General features: G+C 41.5%; 1 protein-coding gene across 3 annotated transcripts in view; it reads right to left on the bottom strand.

The window, feature by feature from the left end:
* triob (trio Rho guanine nucleotide exchange factor b) overlaps positions 1 to 17,634 on the bottom strand; it is a 274,443-nt gene extending 256,809 nt beyond the window's left edge. For 2 of the 3 annotated variants that reach the window (XM_049480843.1, XM_049480844.1), the window contains exon 1: positions 17,376 to 17,633. In XM_049480843.1, the coding sequence (XP_049336800.1) occupies positions 17,376 to 17,442 (67 nt within the window). In that variant the 5' untranslated portion in view covers positions 17,443 to 17,633. Of the gene's footprint in view, positions 1 to 17,375 lie in introns of all 3 variants that reach the window. The other variant, XM_049480847.1, reaches the window with a different exon arrangement.
* Between the last annotated feature and the right edge of the window lie 10,125 nt (positions 17,635 to 27,759).

Below are 27,759 nucleotides of genomic sequence, written 5' to 3'. Positions count from 1 at the left end.
AAAATACACTACTACAACAAAATAAAAAATTAATTTTATTATTGCATACATGATATGGCACAACCCTAACTGAGATATTACAAAATACAAATACAGATTTGTAATCCAGAATCTCATGATACTAATAATGCACTCCATATATCCAGGATTGAAGTAAAATAAACGATAGTGGACACATATAATCAGTCTCTAGTAAATATATAATGGGAAATGAGGACAGTGTGAATTTTTTCTTTTGTTAAAAACAGCAGTACCCTGATGTGATAAATAGGGGTAGTGATATGGCACGATATTTTAGGGTAGAATATCGTTTACGATATTCAAAAATGTTGGTGATATTATTGCAAACAATACGATGTGGCACACCCCTAAACGTGACTGCCTCAATTTATTGCATGCTCCCCCCTTTCATATTTCATTTAAAGGAGAACTCCGGTGTAAAATGGACTTGTAGTAAAAAAAAAAAAGTGGTGTAGTAAAATAGCTAAAGATAGATAGATAAATAGCACACCTCTATTCTCCCACAGTGTTCCGAGATCCAACAATTTTAACAGTTTGTCCAAACACCCTTCAGACTGGGTGACATGGGGCATATTTTGTGTATATAAATTTGTATATATATATTTCTATGTTATTTTCAGTTCAGTAATGGTGGCACTCGGAGCTTAAGCTTTTTTTGAAGCACTTTTTAAGTTATTAATGCCTCGTTTTAAATGACAGGGCTCTCCAGATTCTAGCAGGGAGGTGTGGAGCTACTTTGAGCTGAATAGCGGTGGAAATAGCGATTTATCGGGGCAAATTATGCCCTGTGTCACCCAGTCTGGAGGGTGTTTGGACAAACTGTTAAAATTTCTGGGAGAACGAAAGTGTGCTATTCTTCAAAGGTAATTACTTTTTATTATGTTTTACTACACCAAAAGTTAATTTTACACTGGAGTACTCCTTTAAACAAGTGCGATATATCCCTTGCTTACAGTATCACAATACTTTACAATATACTGAATTGTAATCCTGGTATTGTGATACACATTGTATCGCCAAGTTCTGTATTTCTGTATTCCATCTTCTTACTACATCTAGTACAGATTTTTTAATAAGAAAGTATAATCTCCAAGATGGATAACCTGTGATAAACATGCAATTGTGTAAAATAGTTTGTACTACTAAGAGAACAGCATATATACAGCAAGCACAGCAGTATAGCTGAACTGCTGAAATAAGGCAAAGCAGAGGAACATCCAAACCGCAATCGTCTGTGCTCACTGAGCTAACCCCTAATCAGAAGTAATAAAAGTAGCAAATGATTTCAACAACGAAATATCCTTCTGAGCTAAAAACACCACTGTGGATTACAGGAAGTGGGTAATGCTCAATTAGCCTTCCACTGGTAAATGACAAAATGATGGGAAATCATGGGAAGCCCAAAAACTACTCTGACATAGCCAGGCTCTAATTCTCTACGGAACCTGATATTCAGTACAATAGAGACAGGAAGAAACAGCTTCTCGTGGTTCTGTTACCATGAGCCTTATAACTTCAGTTCATTTCCAAGTGCAGGCCACAAAAGCCATTCACACTTCATCTGAATCCTTGATCTCCAAAACAGACCTTTCACGCTGAGAAATCCTCGCTAGTTTGGTGAAAGGGTTGTAATGATCTCCGGCCTTCTTTCTGAGCAGAGATTCCTGTGGTCTTCTTTTATGGTGGACATGAAGTCCACAGAGCCACCACAGTGGAGTATAAATATTCAGTAGCCACAGCGCTGCTTTGTATTGCGCTTGACTTCAAAAGGACTGAGGATGATAACGATGTGAAGCTGGTGCAGAAATAGTCAAGGGACAGTAAAATCACAGAAAAAGGACATTTTTTTTTGGCAAAATGCTCACTCCTATTGATTTCTGTACTTTGCGTGTAGAAATCTAGAGGGGTTCAAAGCAGCTTGACATGGCTTTTGGTCGTCAGCTGCCAGATTGTCAAGTGTTTGGAGTGTGTCATGACAAACTCACTTATCATATACAGTTGAGGACGATATTATTAGCCCCCTTACAAAATAGTCCTTGTTTTCTAAGGATTTTCCAAGTGATATTAACCAGAGCAAAATAAACTAAACACAGCTTTTTTAGACATCGTAGTTTTATTTTGGATGCTTACACCATATTATATTCCACTCAGAAATGAAGATATTACACAAAACACAAAAACTATCAGGGTCAAAATTATTAGCCCCCCACATCCTAATAGTTAATTGTGTATCATTTTTGCTGGATTACTGCCTGCAGACGTTTGTTGTAGTTTACAACAAGTCTCTCACACTTCATTTGAGGAATCCTGGCCCATTCTTCTTTGGCAAATCTCTCAAGTTCCTCTAGATTCGATGGTTGTCTTGCATGGACATTTTTCTTTAGGTCACCCCACAGATTTTCTATTGGATTTAAGTCAGGGCTTTGTGCAGGCCATTCAATGACATTCACTTTGGTCATCTGGAGATAGTTCTTCACCAGGAGGGATGTGTGTTTAGGATCATTGTCATGTTGGAAAATGAAGTGACGTCTCAGACCCAGTTTCACAGCTGACTGCTTAAGGTTCTCTTTCAAAATAGTCACATATTTTTCTTTATTCATGATTCCATCCACCTTGACAAGATTTCCAGTTCCAGATGCACTGAAGCATCCCCATAGCATAATACTCCCACCACCATGCTTCACTGTGGGGATGGTGTTCTTTGGGTTGAATGCCTGTCCTTTTTTTCTCCAAACATAAGCAGTGTCCCTGTGGCCAAAGAGCTCTAGTTTAGTCTCATCAGACCATAAGACACGCTTCCAGTATGAATAATTTTTCTCCAGGTTGTCCCGAGCATACTTAAGTCTTGCTTGAAGGTGCCGCTTCCTCAAAAGTGGAGTTTTTCTTGGTCTGCACGCTCGCAGGTCATTCCTGTGCAGAGCTCTAGTGATGGTCTTCTTAGAGACTATGATTCCTGATGTGGCCAAGTCATTTGCCAGTGCCTTGGAAGTTAATCTGGGGTCTCTAGACACATTTCTCACTAGTATTCTTTCCAGTCTCTCTGAAATCTTTCTCTTTCTACCTCTGCCAGGCTTGTTCTGCACTGTGTTGATGTCTTTGAATCTCTGAATGATGCCTCTCACTCCAGTTCTTGACACTTGGAAACGCTTGGATATCTTTGTATATGCCTCTCCTGCTTTATGTGCATCAATAATTCTTTTTCTCAGGTCCAAACTGATTTCCTTTGTTTTTGGCATGTTGCTTCCTCAACTGCCAGCTCCATAATGAGGCTTTTATACCATGTTTTAACTTAAATGAGTTAATTAACTTAACTTAATTGAGTGCAGTCATCTGTTTCACCTGATCACCTTTATGCACATCACCTGAGAAGGTAAAGCACATCACTGCACAAAAGTGGCTTGTGTGATGACTTAATAAATGTTAATTTCTTAAAGGGGGCTAATAATAATGTCCCTGGTCATTTTAGCTTATTCTTACATAATAATATTTTGGTGCACAAATATAAATATTTTGGTCCTTCTAATATAAAATTGTATGTTCAGAAATACTCTGTTAGAACTGCCTTGCTCTGCTAAAAAGGATCTTGCCAGAATCTCGAGGAGACTTAAAATTTCATAGGGGGGCTAATAATATCGTCCTCAACTGTAAGTGCGCAGTATGTGGGGACTCCCACACTGAATTAGCCACCAACACTGAGCATGGAACAGTTTCAGTAGGACAAGAGGCCAAGGGCTTTACAGTATGTAATTTCCCAGCGCAATTAAGTGGTTATGTGCAGCTAGCGTAATGGAAAAAGGCAGTTAATCCCACCTCATCACAGGAATTGCAACAAGAAAATGTATTGGAAACACACTGATCTTTTAAAATGGGAGAGCTGATTACACTGCAGAGGCAGAACTTGTCAGGAGGATGATATCGCCTGGAAATCCATTCTTGAAACAGCCTAAAATGTTAGGATGGAAAGAGTTTGTGTCAAATTGAAAAAGCTCCTTCGAATATACTGTAACTCCAGGTATAACCCAACTACAACATCTGGGTAATTTAGCAAAGCATCCCTCGGGCAGGTAGGGTGTTTGAAAGTGACAGGGCCATGAAATACTCAGCTTTCTGCTGCACTTTGAGGCATCACTATGGATGGAGCTGATACTAGGCAAGTTCAAGGATTGTACAATGTATAGACATAACCCTAGTCATTTCTGTTTACCTCAATATATATATTTTTTATTTTCTTGCTAACTATTAACAGGAATATGCCAATTTTAACAGATTAGCCAATCTTGCATTTTCTCATCTGCTCTTTGTCATAGACTAGGACAGATATGATCGTATTGGACAGAAATGTAGGTGCGCACCATTATCAGTGGTCACTATCACCACTATCAATACACATAGGGACCTCCACACACATAGAGCAAACTGCGAGTAAATGTGAGGGAACATTTTGACTTGAAGCATCAGCTTCAGAAAGAAAAAAGTTTACCAACATAAATAATAATTTAAAAATATATATATATATTTTATGTATGTTAGGAATGCACAGAAAAGTTGAAACCAAAATAAGTATTTGGCCAAATAAATGAAAAAGAAAAAAAAAAAAACGTAACTGTTTCTTATAATGATAATAACAAGCAGTGGTGGCAAGTGCAAATACACTCCTCCCCTGGCCCCCTTGTCATTGCTTATCAGGGTGCAGCTGTACATAGAGCAACAGAGAGTGTGAGACAGAGCCAGCAAGCAGCTTGCAAACAACAGTTACATTAATTCAATTAAATAAAGCAATCAACATCACTTGTTCAAGTCCACAATTCTGTTCCTAATATCTTGGCTGATTTCTTTAGACTTTTCCATGATGTTATACAAAGAAGCAGTATGTTTCAGGTGTGCCTTAAAGGACTAATTACATTATTTTTGCATTTATTTTCAACAGAATAGTTGTGGTCTCTAGTATAAATGAAAGCCATGTGAGATGTTTATTTGTGGAAAAAAGTGCTCTGGTGTTTCTGTATAACCCTGCTATAGTTCATTAAATTAGAGGTCTCTGAAGAAAGTCAGAATTTTGGGCTCTTGCTCATGAATATTCATACATACAAACAAATCACCTCTGATTGGCTAACAGCACTGGAGCAGAGAACGCTACCTGCCGTCCCCCCAGTCAATTTTACAGCTCTAAAACTCAACGGACAATATGTTTTCAGAGATACAGCGTTAGTTGTAAAGATATAGCATATAGTGCTGAGTGACATTTCTTTCAGCTAAACTAATGCTACTAAACTCTTACCTCAGACATGGTGATTCAGTGATTGGGCAGTTTCACCACATCAAAGCCCCAAAGTTCTCTCTATATCATAAAATCCGACGTGAACGGCACCCACTTTGACCAGTGTTCTGTCGAGTTGTGCTGCCTTGTCAAACCGTGCTTCCCTAGTGTATATTTAAGGTTTCAGTAAAACGCGGAATCAACCGGAGATCCGATTTAAACCTATAGTTACTTACACAAGATAGCTAACGTTAACTAGCTGGTGTAAACAGAGTTGTAAGTTCTGTAGCTGACGAGACAGTGTCAGCTCTGCTGCAGCCCGGCTTCGGCTCTGTCTGTGGGCAGTCGCGAGCCAAGGTGGGCGAGGCCATGAATACTAATTCACGCGTTGACGTAGACATGGGTACTTTTCCTGATCGACTTGTTTTTCTGAGCATTTTCCTTTCTTAGCTATTGCAGACAGTGGAGACTGAGGAAGAGTTTCGGAAGCTTCCAAAGATATGACATCATCATATGGTCTGTCCCAATTAGTTTAAAGGCATAGTAATCTTAGTGTATGTAAACTTTTGACTTTGCAGAAAGTTACAAAAATGCATTGAATCAACCAAAACAAATAACCGTAAGTAAGGTATAATCACGTAGACTGAGCAAGGCCTACTGACACCACCTGTGGCTCTCTGGAAAACAGACACAGTCTTCCTACCAACCGAGTCAGTGAGGGGGATAAACTGGATCACTGATCCTCCTAAGGCCAGAGGAGCTGGACGACACACTTAAAGTCTGTGGCCTGCTTTTTCCTGATATGCAGGGCAAACTAATTCTCCTAATCTCTAAAGACAAGTTGCTGTCTGTCTGATGCTCTAAAAGCAAAGGCTCAGAATCAAGAGTGACAAACGCCAGTCCTGAAGGGCAATGGATCAGTTCACAGAGTTCACAGAGCACTAATTGTTCTAGCATATACCTACAGAGGCTATTGATAAATGTGCTGCTGTGTATTGCCACTGACCCAGTCAACATACCACACAGAGCCGATCTCAGACCCCGTTTACACCTGCCCACTTTATAGGTCTAGAATATATAGTATATAGTTCAAAGGACTTGTGTACAGTGTTCGCATAGTTCTGGATCATTGACTTCTGTTACAAATCTGATAAAATTCTTTTTTTTTATATATATCTCAGTTAGCCATATCATATTGTATCCAATAATAAAATTCTAAATAATTTTTTCTAGTTTAGTGTTTTGTCATATCGCCAAAAATATCATTATTGTGAAAACACCATGAAAAATCGTGATATTATTTTAGAGCCATATCGTCCACCTCTACATTTTTGAATATTGTGAACAATATTATACCCTGAAATATTGTGCCATATCACCCACTCCTAATTACTACATCATGGTACTAATATTTTGCTGTTTTATAAAAAACAGCAAAAAAAATTTCCCATTATATTTCAACTAGATACAGATTATATCTGTCCAGTATAATTTATTTTACTATAGTCCTGGATATATGTAGATATTTGGAGTGCATTATTAGTATTAACATTCTGGATCATTGACTTCTGTTACATATTTGATAAAATTCGCAGTTAAAATCTCAGTTGGGTTTGTGCTATATCATATCATATACATTAATACAATTAAAATTTATTTTGTTTCAGTAGTGTATTCATGAATTTTTTTTATTTCTTTTTTTTTAAACTCAATGTTTTGTCATATTGCCAGGAGTATCGTTATCGTGAAAATACCATGAAATATTGAGATATTATTTTCGGGCCATATTTTGGAATAAGGTGCTGTGGACTGATGAAACTAAAATTGAGTTATTTGGAGGGTGGTTAGCTATGCATGGAGGAAAAAGAACACAGTATTCCATGACAAGCTCCCCAAAGTAAAATTTGGTGCTGGTTCATCATGCTGTTGGGCTGTGTGATCAGTGCAGGTACTGGGAATCTTGTTAAAGTTAAGAGTTACATGGATTTCAGTCAACTGTGACTATAAAAACACTAAACAGGATAAAGAAGTAGTTTACAAACGAATAAGAACAGAAGAAACAATAAAAGCCTTTAATAGTAGTTTAAGCATGCAAAATTGGAACTCAGTTTATAGAGAGACAGATGTAAATAAGGCATATAATGATTTCTTGGAGATTTTTTGTTCTTTATATAATAAACATTGTCCACTTAAAGAATATCGTAAAAACAATAAATACAATAAATGTCCTTGGCTAACCAAAGGAATATTAAATGCTTGTAAAAAGAAAAATAACCTATATAAAAAATTTATAAAGACAAAATCGTATGTGGATGAAAAAAGATATAAAGTATACAAAAATAAGCTAACAGAAATCATTCGAACAAGTAAAAAATTGTACTTTAATGAAATTTTACAAAACAATAAAAATAATATTAAGGAAACTTGGAATATTCTGAATAGTTTAATTAAACCAGGAGCTTCAAAAACTAAGTATCCAGATCATTTTGTTGATAAAAATGTTTATGATTTCAATATGAACAATATAGTAAATGGGTTTAATAAATTTTTTGTCAATGTTGGCCCAGACTTGGCTGCTGATATCCCAAGTTTAGGACATCATCAGTCCAATGAAACTATAAAAGGAAATTTAAACTCAATCTTTCTTTCTGCAACAGATGAACATGAAGTAAAAAATATTGTTAACCAATGTAAAAGTAAAATATCTACAGATTGTCATGATATAGATATGGTATTAGTTAAAAAAGTTATAAATAACATTTCAAAACCTCTGACCTATATTTGTAATCTGTCTTTCCAAACTGGATGTGTTCCGAAAAAAATGAAAGTTGCAAAAGTTGTACCAATCTACAAAAACGACAATAAATATATTTTTACTAATTATAGACCTATTTCTTTACTTCCGCAATTTTCAAAAATTTTTGAAAAATTGTTTGATTCTCGTTTAGAAAAATTTATTGAAAAATTTGAGTTAATAAATGAAGGTCAATATGGCTTCAGAGCCAAAAGAACTACATCAATGGCTATTATTGAGGCAATAGAAGAAATTACAAATGCATTGGACAGGAAAAGATATGCAGTTGGAATATTCATGGACCTCAAAAAGGCATTTGATACTATAGACCATTCAATATTATTAAAAAAAGTAGAGAAATATGGAATTAGAGGAGTAGCAGGTAACTGGATAGAGAGTTATCTTACAGAAAGGGTTCAATATGTGAAAATGGGTAATTATACATCTGAATATCTTGGCATCGCTTGTGGTGTCCCCCAGGGGGCCGTGTTGGGCCCAAAATTGTTTAACATGTATATAAATGATATTTTCAATGTATCAAAATCACTAAAACTAATATTATTTGCGGATGATACTAATATTTTTTATAGCAGTGACAATCATAATGAACTCATAAATACTGTAAATGATGAATTAAGTAAAATAAAAGAATGGATGGACAGAAACAAGTTATCTTTAAATTTAATTAAAACAAAAGCAATGATATTTGGTAATGATAAGATTAATTCTGTATTTCAAATAAGCATAGATGGTGCCCCAATTGGAACTGTAACTGAAAACAAATTTTTAGGAGTAATAATAGACAGTAAATTAACATGGAAAGCCCACATCAGACACATAAAAACAAAAATTTCCAAAAGCCTCTCTATTATGAACAAAGTAAAGCAATTTCTCGATCACAAAGCACTCCGTATATTATATTGTTCTCTAGTTCTCCCATACTTATCATATTGTGCGGAAGTATGGGGCAACAATTATCAATGTACAATACAAACACTATTTAAATTACAAAAACGAGCAATGAGAATTATACACAAAGTTGGATTTTTAGAGCATAGTAATAATCTTTTTATTCAATCAAAATTACTTAAGATTCATGACATCGTAAACTATTACACAGTTCAGATTTTATTCAAGGCGTTTAACAACTTATTACCAAGTAATATTCAGAAGTTTTTCATAGTTAAAGAGTGTGCTCATAATCTTAGAGGTTTTGCTAAGTTTTCATCATGTAAAGCTAGAACTACCAGAAAAAAATTTTGTGTGTCTGTATGTGGAGTTAAATTATGGAATAGCCTGGACTCCAAACACAAGCAATGCCAAAGTATTCATAAATTTAAGTTATATTATAAAAAGATGGTTTGGGATCAGTATAGAGTGATTGGGACTTAAAAAAAAAAAAAAAAAATGTGGGTATTTGTTTATTATGATTGTTTTCTTTCCTTACCATTGCATGTTTTGTTGTTCTCTTATCACTGTTGGTATGTGCTTGTATGTTTGTTTTGTTATTTTATTTTATTTTTTCTCTCTTTTCTCTTTGTTACCGTAACTAGTATGGTTGCCCTCTTACCACTGTTGGTATGAGGGCTGCTTGTGTATAGTATTAGAACCTTCTTTACTATCGCTGTTGGTATCTAGGTTAGAGGATTCTAAGTATTTGTAAATTTAATTTTCTCTGTTGTTAAGTTTCATCTAATGTAAGTTGATGGGAAGTGGCTATGTAAGCTATGTAAGTTATGTTAATTTTGAAGAAAGGGGTGGGTTTAAATAAGTTTTCTTCTTCCCACTCCTTTTTGAGTAGCTGTATTGTATATCTTCTTCTTCTGCTGCTCATAATAAAATATCTATCTATCTATCTATCTAATATCAGCAGATTCTTGAGAACAACGTTCAAGAATCAGTGAGAAAGCTGAAGTTAAAGCGCAGGGGCTGGATACTTTAACAAGACAACGACCCTCAACACTAAACACTGCTCAACATCTACTAAAGCATTTATTCAGAGGAACAAGTACAATGTTCTGGAATGATCATCTCAGTTCCCAGACCTGAATATTACTGAAAATCTGTGGTGTGATTTAAAGTGGGCTGTTCATGATCAGAAACCATCAAACCTGACTGAACTGGAGATGTTTTTTAAAGAAGAATGATCCAAAATACCTTCAACCAGAAGGTCTTCAACCAGACTCTCATTGGAAGCTTTAGGAAGCGTTTAGAGGCTGTAATTTCTGCAAAAGAAGGATCTACTAAAAACTGATGTAATTTTTCTGTTGAGGTGCCCAAATTTATGCACCTGCCCAATTTTGTTTAAAGAATTATTGCACACTTTCTGTAAATCCTATAAACTTCATTTCACTTCTCAAATATCACTGTGTTCATCTGCTATATGATATATTTAACTGAAATTGCTGATCTGAACAACCAATGATTTATAAAGGAAAATCATCAAAATGATCAGGGGTGCCTAAACTTATATTTTTGAGTATTGTGGTCACTTCCCATTCAAAGGACTTGTGAACAGTGTTCACATAGTTTGGAAACAAACTGAAATTTGTATTTGACAGTTTTTCAATTATAAAATAACCCAGAATTAGATGTAATGGTGGGCATATAAATACAGGGCTTAAATAGTTTGGGCAAACACCATATACCACAGACATGTTTTGAGATCTTATGAGACTATGAAAAAGTAGATAGCGCCCTGGCCTAGGCAAATGTGTCTCTGTTTAGTCAGACTTAAATCCGATTGCTATGTGAGAACAGAATATGCAAACTTGCCCATTACACACAACGTATTACTTGTGATTCACTTGTTTTAGGCAAAGGTTTTGATTACTGAATACTCGCTTGAGAGGTGTGTTTATGCTGCTGGAAGTGTTTATTTACGCTTTATCAATCCTCATACTCGAGATGCACCTTTACTGCTTCCATCAGGCTTCCACAGGGCAGTTCTGGCAACCATGACTTGGGCAGACAGACAGTTCCAAACTGGACAAAAGCACTTTAGACGATCTGTTAAATCCAAAGAGGTCCACTCAATGGTTAAGTGGGGCAACAAGGAGGTGTCCAAACCTCCGGAAACACCAAATGCGTTTAGAGTGGCTATAGGGATGAACTGGACATGAGTGCCAAGGCCAGAGTGCTTAACAAGCCCAGAGCAATTAGGAGGCCAGCTGGAGAAATGGAGACAGAGGAACGGCCTCCTTTCCAAACCATAGCTCTGGGTTGATTCCATGGAGCTAGAAAGCTAATCTCGTGCTTTGCCAACACATTTGGCGACTTTCCTATTGGTCAGTCTGACCGGTGCATTCACAAATATCAGATATTAGCTGAAACTGGCACAAACAGACAACGGGTGCTTAATACCATTATCCAGTGATTTTTCTCACCTCTGCGGTGTCCAATCTACCAGAAATGATCAGCTCTGATATTACAGTGAGTCTTTAAATGAGTTTTGTATTCCCATTTGGCTAAAAACATGGTTTTATCAACAGGAAAGACAAGTCCAACACACTACACAAGTCCAACACATACAAACCAGTAGATTTATAGCTGCAAGCAGTGAGTGTGCAATATTGAACCCACAGTCAGCATAGGGTCCCAGAGGCATACAACTACAACTACTTCAGATTTTGTATCTATCAAGACTCCTGGCTTTCCATTAATTCATTTGTGATATGCTTACACAGCAGAATTGAGCTCACCCAAATTAACAGCAAACAGAATCTCAGGTCTGTTAGAGAATTCCTTTAGCTATCATCTATGTTTGTAGAAATGCCAGAACACGGTTCAACCTAAGCTGCCTAAACATTTACTACCATGCATAACTGACAACAGTAGGGCTGCAACTAATGATTATTTTGGTAGTCGATTAATCTGATGAAAATTTTTTCGATTAGTCGATTAGTCAGCGAATATTTCTGCCATGTCCTCCATCTCTAAAAACAACAGAAAAACAGCTAAACAGGATATTTAAAGGGCATTTAAATGTCCACATGTTGTTTGAACGTGGAGAGTACTGATATTTAGTGAGTAAATATGTAATCTGTTGTGTTTTGGCACTTTTGGAGACACAGACCAAGTTTCTTCTGTCCCCAGCACTTTGTGTAATGCAGTACTGTTACAAATTAACGATTAGCAGACAATGAAATGTGTAGTCGACAAATTTAATTAATCAACATTGTTGATTATATCGACTAATCGTTGCAGCCCTAGACAACAGTACATTTACAGGAGGAGTTCAGTGAAAATCTGAACTGTCAGAATTACGGTAAATATGAGTTAACGACCTGAAAGTTAAAGTTGCAATGTCTAGTGGGACACTAGGAAACATAGTTTTGATTAGGGGTGGGCAATATGGCCCTACAATAATATCATGATATTTCATGGTATTTTTCGCAATAGCAATACTCTTGGCGATATGACAAAACACTGAATTCAAAAATATATATTTCAAGAATACACTACTGCAACAACATGAAAATTTAATTTTATTATTACATTCAATATGAGATATAACTGAGATGTTAAAAAATACAAGAATTTTATCAGATTTGTAACAGAAGTCAATGATCCATAACGTCATAATACCAATAATGCACTCCAAATATCTCCATATATCCAGGACCATAGTAAAATAACTGATACAGGACACATATAATCTGTCTCTAGTAGATATATAATGGGAAATGAGAACAGTGTGAATTTTTCTTTTGCTAAAAACAGCAAAAAAGTAGTACCTGATGTGATAATTAGGGGTGGGTGATATGGCACGATATTTCAGGGTATAATATCGTTTATAATATTCAAAAATGTTGGCGATATTATTGCATACGATACAATATGGCACAGCCCTAATTTAGATAACTGAGTTCTAAAATTGAGAACTGATTCTGACTCTGTGTTGTTAACATTTTAACAACACAGAATCAGCACTGGATGTTATAGATTTATTTATGTAAATCTGTGCAGGTGTTGTTGATGGTTTATTTTAATCTGCAAAACAATGTTATTTAACATTCTAGCCCGATCATACTGACTACACTGTCTACCAATTTTCTTGCTGTTCAGACAACAAAGCCTATGAAGGTGTTGTGTTTGTACTTTTAAATTCACAAGCAGGAGGTTAAGGACTTTCCCACTAAAACAAACGCTTCTTAAAGCTTGGACTTAACTATGGCTGTAATCTTGGTGAATACCAAATCTTTACAAATCTATAAAAAAGCTTTGTAAACATGTTTCATACAACAATTTATTAAAAAACTAGTGTGGATAAACTTTATTATTTATAAAGCTGAAATGAAAAGGAAGGCCTAACTTGATTTGCATAAACAATCCTAAATTAGTAGGAGGAAGGTAGGTTGTGTTTCACAAAAGTTTCTTCTAATAAACAATGCAATAAACAGAGGAATATGGACACTAGGGCTGGGAGATATTGTAAAAAAGAGAAATCTCAATATATTTTAATTATACAATCGATTGTTGATTACAATTCTGATTTTTTGAAGTTACAAAACTGAATTTATTTTGATTTATTCTTTTTTTTTTTAAGTAGATGTGCCAAAATTTTAACAAACAGCACCAATCAAATATGGAAAATATTTTTTAGTTAATATTTTTTTCAAGGGAGTCAAAATCATACAAGCATAATTCAACTTGGAGGAAACCAATTCAAAACAAAAGTTTAATTTACCCATTTTCTCTTGACTTGCAACCAACATTCAACATTACAAGCAACTTTTAAATTAAACAAGGTGCAAAAATGACCTCCTTACATTTTAGTTAAGCAAGAACAAAATATGCACATAACTGCCCTATAAAATAGTTCTTTACAGGTTTCTGAGAGAAGCTTCTATGTGTAAAAATGTATAATCTCAATTGCTCAATTTTGAAAATTAAATTGAAACAGTAACTTGACTAATTAAATTAACTGATTAAATCTCCCAGCCGTAATGGACACATTGTCTCTCTATAATGGACTTCATTAGAAAAAAATAAAAATAAAAACAATGTTTGATTCTCAAGCATTACTTATTCAGATATCAATTTAATCTGTTGATTTTAAATGTAAAAACACATTCATTAAACTCCAGCTGAGAAAATACAATGGAGGCACCACAATTGACTAAATTGAAGCATGACAAATATTGATATATACATATATATACAAATACTTTATTCATTTTGTCAACAGCCTAAATATATGTACATTTTGCTTTTCATCTCCATCCTCTCCACATTTGATTTCTGTATCTACTGTAATACATTCATATGAGATCATGAGTGTTTTCACTATGTTTCACACACAAACACTACAAGACCTCATTGCTGTCAAACACAAGCTTGGGCACAGAGCCTACTACCAGACCCTCAGCCCCTTCCTTCCTAAATGCACCTGTCTCATCTGAGACAGCTGACAGATACCAAAGAAACAGCTGAGTGTAGAGCAGCCACCAGAGGTGGTCCGAACTCGAGGAATCTCAGTTCTGAGCAAATAAGCGCAGGTCTGAAGCTCACACACAAACATCCGCTGACTCAATCCAAGTCTGCGGCAAGAGATCAGCAGCAGGATTTCCCTGTGCATCACCACAGTCCTATCAATGTTCATATTAGGAGGTGGTTAGTCATAGCTGAGTGACGTCATTCCAGTATGTGCGATCAGATTGGACAACATCACACTCTGAAACTACATTGAGCTTTACTAGACGTAGAATACAACACACTGCTAACATTACACTCCAGAGTGGCAGCTGCCTACCGTCAGCCTAACTAATGGTATAACAGAGCATGCTGCTACTAGCTAATAGGTAAACAGCTACATTCAGCTTTACTAGGGGTAGAATATTGGGAGGTACTGCAGCCACAGTAGGGGTAAAACAGAGCACATTTCTATCTATTTTGAGTCTTTTAGAGGGGCAGGTACCTACAGATACTCTCAGAAACAGATCTTCAGCCTGATAGCCTCACTAGGGGGACCACTAGAGTATGTTGCTAGCCATTTTTAGCATCATGGGGAGAAAAAAAACTACTTTAATGATTTTGGTTAGACAGCTACCTTGAGTTATAACCTACCCTCAGTCACAGCATGGTTAGAATAGAGCACACGGCTGCTTATTTTTTGCTTTACTAGGAGTAAAACAGAACTTAATGCTAGCTATCTTTAGCCTCTTGGGAAGAAATATACCTTAATGCTTTTGGATGGACAACTACCATCAGCTTTACTAGGGTTAGAATAAAGCCCATTGGTAGTTACCTATCTTGATCCTCATGGGGAAGTAACCTATCCTCAGCCTCACTAGGTAAAAAGATAATGTTTTCTAGCTACATTCAGTTTCACTAGGAGTAAAATAGAGTATAATTCTACACATCTCTATCCTCACTGGGGGAGAGGGGTTCACAACCTACACTCACCCAGGGTATGGGTTAGAATAGAGCACATCGGCAGCTACCTATCTTGTGCTTAATGGGGATGGGGATAAATCCTCAGCCTCACTAGAAGTAAAAAGAGCATGTTTTCTATATTCAGGCTCATGGGAGGCAGCCTATATAGTTTACAGCTACATTCAGTTTCACTAGGAGTAAAATAGAGTATAATACTACACATCTCCATTCTCACTGGGGGAGAGGGATTCACAACCTACACTTATTCACCCAGGGTATGGGTTAGAATAGACCTCATGGGGACGTAACCTATCCTCAGCCTCACTAGGAGTTAAAAAAAAAAAAAGTTTTCTATATCCAGCCTGATGTGGGGAAACCAACATTTGTTTCATGAAGCCCTATCTGAACAGGATAAGTTTCTCAGGGGGACGTCTGTGAAAAAATTTTCACACTTCTAATCAATATAAAATTATAAATCTGGACTGCAATTAAAAACAGGAGGACCAGTGAGTTTTTCAACTTTCTCAATCACATTACATCACGTTCAGTAGCTCCTCCATTTCCACTCGCTGTTGTGTTTCATGGATTTCAGTGGAAATGTGCACCCAAAGTGTAATTACGGTGCGTGGAAGTGGACAAATAGCTATTTTATTAAGCGTGAGGTGACAAAACTCAAGACATGTGAGTCTGGTCGGGACTAAAATTACTGGAGGACCACAGAGTTCCGCAAAAAACGCAGGTAATACAGCCTGTAATTTTCTCAGAGGACGTCTGACAAAAACACATACATGGTCTTTTCGGGCGGGAGTAAGATCACGGCAGACCCCTCATAAAAGAGAAAATTACCCCAGGAACTCCTGAGAATCTAATCCTTTCCGGATAGGGCTTTAAGTGGGCAGCTACATTCAGTTTCACTAGGAGTAAAACAGAGTATAATACTACACATTTCCATCCTCACTGGGGGAGAGGGGGATTTGTAACTTACACTCACCCTGGGTACGTGTTACAATAAAACACATTGCTACATATCTTCATCCTCATGTGATACAATAACCAGAGATAAAACAGAGTAGGTTGCTAGATTTCTTCAGCCTTATAGGCATTAACTTACATTCAGCTTTTACTAGGGCATATATCTAGCCTCTAGCAGGTTAAATACATGCACCTTCATGCTCCTCATGGGGTCTGTTACCCACACTCAGCCTCACTAGAGGGGGAAAAACAGAACATGTTGCTAGCTTGCTTTCTTCAGCCTCATAGGAATTATCAACCTACCTTCAGTTTCACTAGATAAGGAATAATACAACACTGCTAATGGTGGTGCAACATAACGTTACCCTTTCTTACCCATGATAGGAGCAGAAAAGATGTTGGCAGTAAAACCTACCCATCTCCAACCTGGTGGAGGGACAGGTACCAGGTTTCATCACTCAGCCTCACTGGGGATATAGAGTAGTGCACACAGCCACAATGATGCAGAACATCACATTTCCATAGTTTGAGCATCATGGGAAGCATCCCAGCTACTATCCTGTTAGCATCATTAATCTACTTGGTGGACTAATTCATCTTTTTGTAATAGATAATATTTAATAGATGAATAGATGATCCAGTGCTGCAGACTGCAGTCTTCCAGTGCACAAAAAATCACAGCACATTAAAGCTGCTGCTGCTGCTGTTAGGTTGCCATGCTGCATCACTGGGGCCCAATCGTGCAATTATCACCACCACATCTGCAGACTCGTGCTCGGCTGCTCCACACCCCCTCCTCCTCCTCCTCCTCCTCCTGCACCCCCCACCCACGGCGCTTTGTTCTAAACAAGCTCGTTGCCCCGATCTGAAAATATGATGGGGTATGAGGGTAAAAACGAGCTCGTGCACCACCTTTTCTACCACCGCCGCCCCCTTTCACAGAGCTGGACTCACCGGATTTGAAAAACGCCGCTATGTCTGCCCCGTCCTTAGACGTGTCGTCTCCGTCCCCCGAGCTCATGGCTGCATCGGTTCGCGACGGTCTGCAGAAAGCTCCAGCGCCGGTATTCCTGCTCGAAGAGGCGGGTGGGAGAGGGAGGAGTCCTCGCTCTTTTCATCGAAAAGCGACCCGTAGGTGCGTGCCTTTACTCGGGCAGCGGAGACCCTCCATCTTGGCTCTCCGGTGAAGACTCGCGCACCGGCAGGGGGCGCCACGGAGTGCGGCCGGTGACTGTGCGGGGGGGGAGGAGGCGGGAGGAGGAAGGGAGGAGGAGGGGAGGGAGAGGGAGAGGGAGAGGGAGAGGAGAGGGAGGAGGGGGTGTGGTGTTTTCCCACATTATTCCATTATTTTATTTCCATTTATTTATTTGTTTGTCATTTTTTATTGCTGTATAATTACAACATATAAAAAGGAGAACATTTAACATAATACAAATATAGCTCTGAAAAAAATAAGAGACAATTTCTTTAATTTTACCAAATTGAAAACCTCTGGAATGTAATCAAGAGGAAGATGAATAATCACAAGCCATCAAACCAAGCTGAACTGCTTGAATTTTTGCACCAGAAGTGGCATAAAGTTATCCAAAAGCAGTGTGTAAGATTGGTGGAGGATAACATTCCAATTAGGGTTGCCACCTTTTAGAATTTAAAATAAGGGACGCCAACCACCGCAGGCCCAACACCTGTTGGGTGAGGTACCCACAGCAGTGGTATATTTAATTTGTGCTGGCGTTTTGTCAAGCAATTTGTCAAAATTAAAGCTTGAAATGCTTATTAGCATTTTCTTATGAAGTGCAGTTAATTAAACATTAATTGAAATACGTTTGTGTTCAACAACAAACGTTTAAAATATAAACTAAATAAATTGAGAACATAACTTTTCATGTGAATAACTATAGGGACACTGCTGATAATGCCATTGGGTAATTTTCCCTTAAATTGAACAGTATTTGCTGGTGCCTTTCTTATGAGTGGAAAGGAAGTCAGGTTATCCTAACAGTTATTATAATATCCCCACTTATTATAATATTTTATATAATGATCACTGGACACTGTACTCCTCAAAAATATAAACATTTTGAGGAGTACCGTGTCCAGTGATCTCCCTAAGACACTGTGGATCAACAAATATATATCTAATATATATATATATATATATTAGAAAATATATAAGAATTTAATATATACTCTATTTAGATTTACTGTATAAACTAGATTGCAGTGCCTACAGAAACTGCGAGTGTGATTGCAGTGCTGGCTGGTATCTGCTGTGGTGTTGCTAAGGTGTTGCTAAGTGGTTGCTAAGGTGTGGCTATGGTATCCGGGGTGGTTGCTAAGGTGTTGCTAAGTGGTTGCTAGGTGGTTGCTAAGGTGTTGCTAGGCGGTTGCTAAGGTGTTGCTATGGTATCTGGGGTGGTTGCTAAGGTGTTGCTAGGTGGTTGCTAAGGTGTTGCTAGGCGGTTGCTAAGGTGTTGCTATGGTATCCGGGGTGGTTGCTAAGGTGTTGCTAGCTGGTTGCTAGGTGGTTGCTAAGGTGTTGCTAGGCGGTTGCTAAGGTGTTGCTATGGTATCCGGGGTGGTTGCTAAGGTGTTGCTAGGTGGTTGCTAGGTGGTTGCTAAGTTGTTGCTAGGCGGTTGCTAAGGTGTTGCTATGGTATCCGGGGTGGTTGCTAAGGTGTTGCTAGGTGGTTGCTAGGGTGTTGCTAGGCGGTTGCTAAGGTGTTGCTATGGTATCCGGGGTGGTTGCTAAGGTGTTGCTAGGTGGTTGCTAGGTGGTTGCTAGGGTGTTGCTAGGCGGTTGCTAAGGTGTTGCTATGGTATCCGGGGTGGTTGCTAAGGTGTTGCTAGGTGGTTGCTAGGTGGTTGCTAGGGTGTTGCTAGGCGGTTGCTAAGGTGTTGCTATGGTATCCAGGGTGGTTGCTAAGGTGTTGCTAGGTGGTTGCTAGGGTGTTGCTAGGCGGTTGCTAAGGTGTTGCTATGGTATCCGGGGTGGTTGCTAAGGTGTTGCTAGGTGGTTGCTAGGTGGTTGCTAGGGTGTTGCTAGGCGGTTGCTAAGGTGTTGCTATGGTATCCGGGGTGGTTGCTAAGGTGTTGCTAGGTGGTTGCTAGGTGGTTGCTAGGGTGTTGCTAGGCGGTTGCTAAGGTGTTGCTATGGTATCCGGGGTGGTTGCTAAGGTGTTGCTAGGTGGTTGCTAGGTGGTTGCTAGGGTGTTGCTAGGCGGTTGCTAAGGTGTTGCTATGGTATCCGGGGTGGTTGCTAAGGTGTTGCTAGGTGGTTGCTAGGTGGTTGCTAGGGTGTTGCTAGGCGGTTGCTAAGGTGTTGCTATGGTATCCAGGGTGGTTGCTATGGTGTTTCTAGGTGGTTGCTAGGTGATGTATATGCATAAATTAGATTAAATGGTGTTTGCACGTTGCTACGCAACGTGCAAATACATCAATCAGCTATGCACGCTAGGTTGCTCTGGCCGTTCGGGGGTGTCCAAACTTTTGACCCGTGGCTCCATTACACACAGTACTGGGGGGCCGGGGTGTCCAAACTTTTGACCCGTGGCTCCATTACACACAGTACTGGGGGGCCGGGGTGTCCAAACTTTTGACCTAATGCTGTTTTATCCCATAGCTGCTCCATACACTCACAGTACTGGAGTTCTAGCTACCTGTCCTTCGATCTAGCTGCCGTCCTCCGATTGGCCCCATTCATTCCAATGGGGCCACTTCGTACGACATTCGTACGAAATCCGTACGTCGTAACTTTTCGTAACGCATATTTTCGGAAAGAGCTCAATAAGTTCTACAGGTCCTCAATTGGTTTCATCTTAGTATTTCAAAAATTGCGACGTCCACGGACGTGCAAAGTTCTGCCCATTCATTTTCTATGGGCAAAAAAACGCGTACTTACGAAGTTTTTACGAAAAACGTAAGTCCGATCGGAAAGCTGTATACAAGCCCACCATTCCCGATATGGACGCACGTTTTCTCTTTTGAACGAAGTCGATATTTCGAAAACTGCGGCACTAGTTAACCGGACAAAAAACAGGTGGAATAATAATAAGAAGAAGAAGAAGAAGAAGAAGAAGAATAAGACTTAAGAAGATCAGTACTGTGATTGCATTACTGCAATCACACTAACTAGATTGCAGTTCCTACAGAAACTGCGAGTGTGATTGCAGTGCTGGCTGGTATCTGCTGTGGTGTTGCTAAGGTGTTGCTAAGTGGTTGCTAAGGTGTGGCTATGGTATCCGGGGTAGTTGCTAAGGTGTTGCTAAGTGGTTGCTAGGTGGTTGCTAAGGTGTTGCTAGGCGGTTGCTAAGGTGTTGCTATGGTATCTGGGGTGGTTGCTAAGGTGTTGCTAGGTGGTTGCTAAGGTGTTGCTAGGCGGTTGCTAAGGTGTTGCTATGGTATCCGGGGTGGTTGCTAAGGTGTTGCTAGCTGGTTGCTAGGTGGTTGCTAAGGTGTTGCTAGGCGGTTGCTAAGGTGTTGCTATGGTATCCGTGGTGGTTGCTAAGGTGTTGCTAGGTGGTTGCTAGGTGGTTGCTAAGTTGTTGCTAGGCGGTTGCTAAGGTGTTGCTATGGTATCCGGGGTGGTTGCTAAGGTGTTGCTAGGTGGTTGCTAGGGTGTTGCTAGGCGGTTGCTAAGGTGTTGCTATGGTATCCGGGGTGGTTGCTAAGGTGTTGCTAGGTGGTTGCTAGGTGGTTGCTAGGGTGTTGCTAGGCGGTTGCTAAGGTGTTGCTATGGTATCCGGGGTGGTTGCTAAGGTGTTGCTAGGTGGTTGCTAGGTGGTTGCTAGGGTGTTGCTAGGCGGTTGCTAAGGTGTTGCTATGGTATCCAGGGTGGTTGCTAAGGTGTTGCTAGGTGGTTGCTAGGGTGTTGCTAGGCGGTTGCTAAGGTGTTGCTATGGTATCCGGGGTGGTTGCTAAGGTGTTGCTAGGTGGTTGCTAGGGTGTTGCTAGGCGGTTGCTAAGGTGTTGCTATGGTATCCGGGGTGGTTGCTAAGGTGTTGCTAGGTGGTTGCTAGGTGGTTGCTAGGGTGTTGCTAGGCGGTTGCTAAGGTGTTGCTATGGTATCCGGGGTGGTTGCTAAGGTGTTGCTAGGTGGTTGCTAGGTGGTTGCTAGGGTGTTGCTAGGCGGTTGCTAAGGTGTTGCTATGGTATCCGGGGTGGTTGCTAAGGTGTTGCTAGGTGGTTGCTAGGGTGTTGCTAGGTGGTTGCTAAGGTGTTGCTATGGTATCCGGGGTGGTTGCTAAGGTGTTGCTAGGTGGTTGCTAGGTGGTTGCTAGGGTGTTGCTAGGCGGTTGCTAAGGTGTTGCTATGGTATCCGGGGTGGTTGCTAAGGTGTTGCTAGGTGGTTGCTAGGTGGTTGCTAGGGTGTTGCTAGGCGGTTGCTAAGGTGTTGCTATGGTATCTGGGGTGGTTGCTAAGGTGTTGCTAGATGGTTGCTAGGTGGTTGCTATGGTGTTGCTAGGCGGTTGCTAAGGTGTTGCTATGGTATCCAGGGTGGTTGCTATTGTGTTTCTAGGTGGTTGCTAGGTGATGTATATGCATAAATTTGATTAAATGGTGTTTGCACGTTGCTACGCAACGTGCAAATACATCAATCAGCTATGCACGCTAGGTTGCTCTGGCCGTTCGGGGGTGTCCAAACTTTTGACCCGTGGCTCCATTACACACAGTACTGGGGGGCCGGGGTGTCCAAACTTTTGACCCGTGGCTCCATTACACACAGTACTGGGGGGCCGGGGTGTCCAAACTTTTGACCTAATGCTGTTTTATCCCATAGCTGCTCCATACACTCACAGTACTGGAGTTCTAGCTACCTGTCCTTCGATCTAGCTGCCGTCCTCCGATTGGCCCCATTCATTCCAATGGGGCCACTTCGTACGACATTCGTACGAAATCCGTACGTCGTAACTTTTCGTAACGCATATTTTCGGAAAGAGCTCAATAAGTTCTACAGGTCCTCAATTGGTTTCATCTTAGTATTTCAAAAATTGCGACGTCCACGGACGTGCAAAGTTCTGCCCATTCATTTTCTATGGGCAAAAAAACGCGTACTTACGAAGTTTTTACGAAAAACGTAAGTCCGATCGGAAAGCTGTATACAAGCCCACCATTCCCGATATGGACGCACGTTTTCTCTTTTGAACGAAGTCGATATTTCGAAAACTGCGGCACTAGTTAACCGGACAAAAAACAGGTGGAACTAGATTGCAGTTCCTGCAGAAACTGCGAGTGTGATTGCAGTGCTGGCTGGTATCTGCTAAGGTGTTGCTAAGGTGTTGCTATGGTGTCCGGGGTGGTTGCTAAGGTGTTGCCAGGTGGTTACTAGGTGGTTGCTAAGGTGTTGCTAGGCGGTTGCTGAGGTGTTGCTAGGCGGTTGCTATGGTATCTGGGGTGGTTGCTAAGGTGTTGCTAGGCGGTTGCTAAGGTGTTGCTAGGCGGTTGCTAAGGTGTTGCTACGGTATTTGAGGTGGTTGCTAAGGTGTTGCTAGGTGGTTGCTAGGTGGTTGCTAAGGTGTTGCTAGGCGGTTGCTAAGGTGTTGCTATGGTATCCGGGGTGGTTGCTAAGGTGTTGCTAGGTGGTTGCTAGGTGGTTGCTAGGGTGTTGCTAGGCGGTTGCTAAGGTGTTGCTATGGTATCTTGGGTGGTTGCTAAGGTGTTGCTAGGTGGTTGCTAGGTGGTTGCTAGGGTGTTGCTAGGCGGTTGCTAAGGTGTTGCTATGGTATCCGGGGTGGTTGCTAAGGTGTTGCTAGGTGGTTGCTAGGTGGTTGCTAGGGTGTTGCTAGGCGGTTGCTAAGGTGTTGCTATGGTATCCGGGGTGGTTGCTAAGGTGTTGCTAGGTGGTTGCTAGGTGGTTGCTAAGGTGTTGCTAGGCGGTTGCTAAGGTGTTGCTATGGTATCCGGGGTGGTTGCTAAGGTGTTGCTAGGTGGTTGCTAGGTGGTTGCTAGGGTGTTGCTAGGCGGTTGCTAAGGTGTTGCAATGGTATCTTGGGTGGTTGCTAAGGTGTTGCTAGGCGGTTGCTAAGGTGTTGCTAGGCGGTTGCTAAGGTGTTGCTATGGTATTTGGGGTGGTTGCTAAGGTGTTGCTAGGTGGTTGCTAGGTGGTTGCTAAGGTGTTGCTAGGCGGTTGCTAAGGTGTTGCTATGGTATCCGGGGTGGTTGCTAAGGTGTTGCTAGGTGGTTGCTAGGTGGTTGCTAAGGTGTTGCTAGGCGGTTGCTAAGGTGTTGCTATGGTATCTTGGGTGGTTGCTAAGGTGTTGCTAGGTGGTTGCTAGGTGGTTGCTAGCGTGTTGCTAGGCGGTTGCTAAGGTGTTGCTATGGTATCCGGGGTGGTTGCTAAGGTGTTGCTAGGTGGTTGCTAAGTGGTTGCTAGGGTGTTGCTAGGCGGTTGCTAAGGTGTTGCTATGGTATCCGGGGTGGTTGCTAAGGTGTTGCTAGGTGGTTGCTAGGTGGTTGCTAGGGTGTTGCTAGGCGGTTGCTAAGGTGTTGCTATGGTATCCGGGGTGGTTGCTAAGGTGTTGCTAGGTGGTTCCTAGGTGGTTGCTAAGGTGTTGCTAGGCGGTTGCTAAGGTGTTGCTATGGTATCCGGGGTGGTTGCTAAGGTGTTGCTAGGTGGTTGCTAGGTGGTTGCTAAGGTGTTGCTAGGCGGTTGCTAAGGTGTTGCTATGGTATCCGGGGTGGTTGCTAAGGTGTTGCTAGGTGGTTGCTAGGGTGTTGCTAGGCGGTTGCTAAGGTGTTGCTATGGTATATGGGTGGTTGCTAAGGTGTTGCTAGGTGGTTGCTAGGTGGTTGCTAGGGTGTTGCTAGGCGGTTGCTAAGGTGTTGCTATGGTATCTGCGGTGGTTGCTAAGGTGTTGCTAAATGGTTGCTAGGTGGTTGCTATGGTGTTGCTAGGCGGTTGCTAAGGTGTTGCTATGGTATCCGGGGTGGTTGCTATGGTGTTTCTAGGTGGTTGCTAGGTGATGTATATGCATAAATTTGATTAAATGGTGTTTGCACGTTGCTACGCAACGTGCAAATACATCAATCAGCTATGCACGCTAGGTTGCTCTGACCGTTCGGGGGTGTCCAAACTTTTGACCCGTGGCTCCATTACACACAGTACTGGGGCTCTGGGGTGTCCAAACTTTTGACCCGTGGCTCCATTACACACAGTACTGGGGGGCCGGGGTGTCCAAACTTTTGACCTAATGCTGTTTTATCCCATAGCTGCTCCATACACTCACAGTACTGGAGTTCTAGCTACCTGTCCTTCGATCTAGCTGCCGTCCTCCGATTGGCCCCATTCATTCCAATGGGGCCACTTCGTACGACAATCGTACGAAATCCGTACGACGTAACTTTTCGTAACGCATATTTTCGGAAAGAGCTCAATAAGTTCTACAGGTCCTCAATTGGTTTCATCTTCGTATTTCAAAAATTGCGACGTCCACGGGCGTGCAAAGTTCTGCCCATTCATTTTCAATGGGCAAAAAAACGCGTACTTACGAAGTTTTTACGAAAAACGTAAGTCCGATCGGAAAGCTGTATACAAGCACACCATTCCCGATATGGACGCACGTTTTCTCTTTTGAACGAAGTCGATATTTCGAAAACTGCGGCACTAGTTAACCGGACAAAAAACAGGTGGAACTAGATTGCAGTTCCTACAGAAACTGCGAGTGTGATTGCAGAGCTGACCGGGGTACCCAAACTTTTGACCAGTTGCTCCATTACACACAGTACTGGGGCACTGGGGTGTCCAAACTTTTGACCCGTGGCTCCATTACACAGTACTGGGGCTCTGGGGTGTCCAAACTTTTGACCCGTGGCTCCATTACACACAGTGCTGGGGCTCTGGGGTGTCCAAACTTTTGACCCGTGACTCCATTACACACAGTGCCGGGGCTCTGGGGTGTCCAAACTTTTGACCCGCAGCTCCATTACACACAGTGCTGGGGCTCTGGGGTGTCCAAACTTTTGACCCGTGGCTCCATTACACACAGTACTGGGCTCTGGGGTGTCCAAACTTTTGACCCGTGGCTCCATTACACACAGTGCTGGGGCTCTGGGGTGTCCAAACTTTTGACCCGTGGCTCCATTACACACAGTGCTGGGGCTCTGGGGTGTCCAAACTTTTGACCCGTGGCTCCATTACACACAGTACTGGGGGGCCGGGGTGTCCAAACTTTTGACCTAATGCTGTTTTATCCCATAGCTGCTCCATTACACACAGTACTGGAGTTCTAGCTACCTGTCCTTCGATCTAGCTGCCGTCCTCCGATTTGCCCCATTCATTCCAATGGGGCCACTTCGTACGACAATCGTACGAAATCCGTACGACGTAACTTTTCGTAACGCATATTTTCGGAAAGAGCTCAATAAGTTCTACAGGTCCTCAATTGGTTTCATCTTCGTATTTCAAAAATTGCGACGTCCACGGGCGTGCAAAGTTCTGCCCATTCATTTTCAATGGGCAAAAAAACGCGTACTTACGAAGTTTTTACGAAAAACGTAAGTCCGATCGGAAAGCTGTATACAAGCCCACCATTCCCGATATGGACGCACGTTTTCTCTTTTGAACGAAGTCGATATTTCGAAAACTGCGGCACTAGTTAACCGGACAAAAAACAGGTGGAATAATAATAATAATAATAATAAGAAGAAGAAGAAGAAGAAGAAGAAGAACTAGATTGCAGTTCCTACAGAAACTGCGAGTGTGATTGCAGTGCTGGCTGGTATCTGCTATGGTGTTGCTAGGTGGTTGCTAAGGTGTTGCTAGGTGGTTGCTAAGGTGTTGCTATGGTATCCGGGGTGGTTGCTAAGGTGTTGCTAGGTGGTTGCTAGCTGGTTGCTAGGCGGTTGCTAAGGTGTTGCTATGGTATCCGGGGTGGTTGCTAAGGTGTTGCTAGGTGGTTGCTAGGTGGTTGCTAAGGTGTTGCTAGGCGGTTGCTAAGGTGTTGCTAGGCGGTTGCTAAGGTGTTGCTATGGTATTTGGGGTGGTTGCTAAGGTGTTGCTAGGTGGTTGCTAGGTGGTTGCTAAGGTGTTGCTAGGCGGTTGCTAAGGTGTTGCTATGGTATCTTGGGTGGTTGCTAAGGTGTTGCTAGGTGGTTGCTAAGGTGTTGCTATGGTATCCGGGGTGGTTGCTAAGGTGTTGCTAGGTGGTTGCTAGGGTGTTGCTAGGCGGTTGCTAAGGTGTTGCTATGGTATCCGGGGTGGTTGCTAAGGTGTTGCTAGGTGGTTGCTAGGGTGTTGCTAGGCGGTTGCTAAGGTGTTGCTATGGTATCCGGGGTGGTTGCTAAGGTGTTGCTAAGTGGTTGCTAGGTGGTTGCTAAGGTGTTGCTAGGCGGTTGCTAAGGTGTTGCTATGGTATCCGGGGTGGTTGCTAAGGTGTTGCTAGGTGGTTGCTAGGTGGTTGCTAGAGTGTTGCTAGGCGGTTGCTAAGGTGTTGCTATGGTATCCGGGGTGGTTGCTAAGGTGTTGCTAGGTGGTTGCTAGGTGGTTGCTAGGGTGTTGCTAGGCGGTTGCTAAGGTGTTGCTATGGTATCCGGGGTGGTTGCTAAGGTGTTGCTAGGTGGTTGCTAGGTGGTTGCTAGGGTGTTGCTAGGCGGTTGCTAAGGTGTTGCTATGGTATCCGGGGTGGTTGCTAAGGTGTTGCTAGGTGGTTGCTAGGTGGTTGCTAGGGTGTTGCTAGGCGGTTGCTAAGGTGTTGCTATGGTATCCGGGGTGGTTGCTAAGGTGTTGCTAGGTGGTTGCTAGGTGGTTGCTAGGGTGTTGCTAGGCGGTTGCTAAGGTGTTGCTATGGTATCCAGGGTGGTTGCTAAGGTGTTGCTAGGTGGTTGCTAGGTGGTTGCTACGGTGTTGCTAGGCGGTTGCTAAGGTGTTGCTATGGTATCCGGGGTGGTTGCTAAGGTGTTGCTAGGCGGTTGCTAAGGTGTTGCTATGGTATCCGGGGTGGTTGCTAAGGTGTTGCTAGGTGGTTGCTAGGTGGTTGCTAGGGTGTTGCTAGGCGGTTGCTAAGGTGTTGCTATGGTATCCGGGGTGGTTGCTAAGGTGTTGCTAGGTGGTTGCTAGGTGATTTATATGCATAAATTTGATTAAATGGTGTACATCAATCAGCTATGCACGCTAGGTTGCTCTGGCCGTTCGGGGGTGTCCAAACTTTTGACCCGTGGCTCCATTACACACAGTACTGGGGGGCCGGGGTGTCCAAACTTTTGACCCGTGGCTCCATTACACACAGTACTGGGGGGCCGGGGTGTCCAAACTTTTGACCTAATGCTGTTTTATCCCATAGCTGCTCCATTACACACAGTACTGGAGTTCTAGCTACCTGTCCTTCGATCTAGCTGCCGTCCT

This window comes from Astyanax mexicanus, chromosome 6 (assembly GCF_023375975.1).
Source record: "Astyanax mexicanus isolate ESR-SI-001 chromosome 6, AstMex3_surface, whole genome shotgun sequence".
Lineage (NCBI taxonomy): Eukaryota > Metazoa > Chordata > Actinopteri > Characiformes > Acestrorhamphidae > Astyanax > Astyanax mexicanus.
Note: the sequence above shows the minus strand (reverse complement) of the source record. Positions and strands in the feature narration are given on the sequence as shown.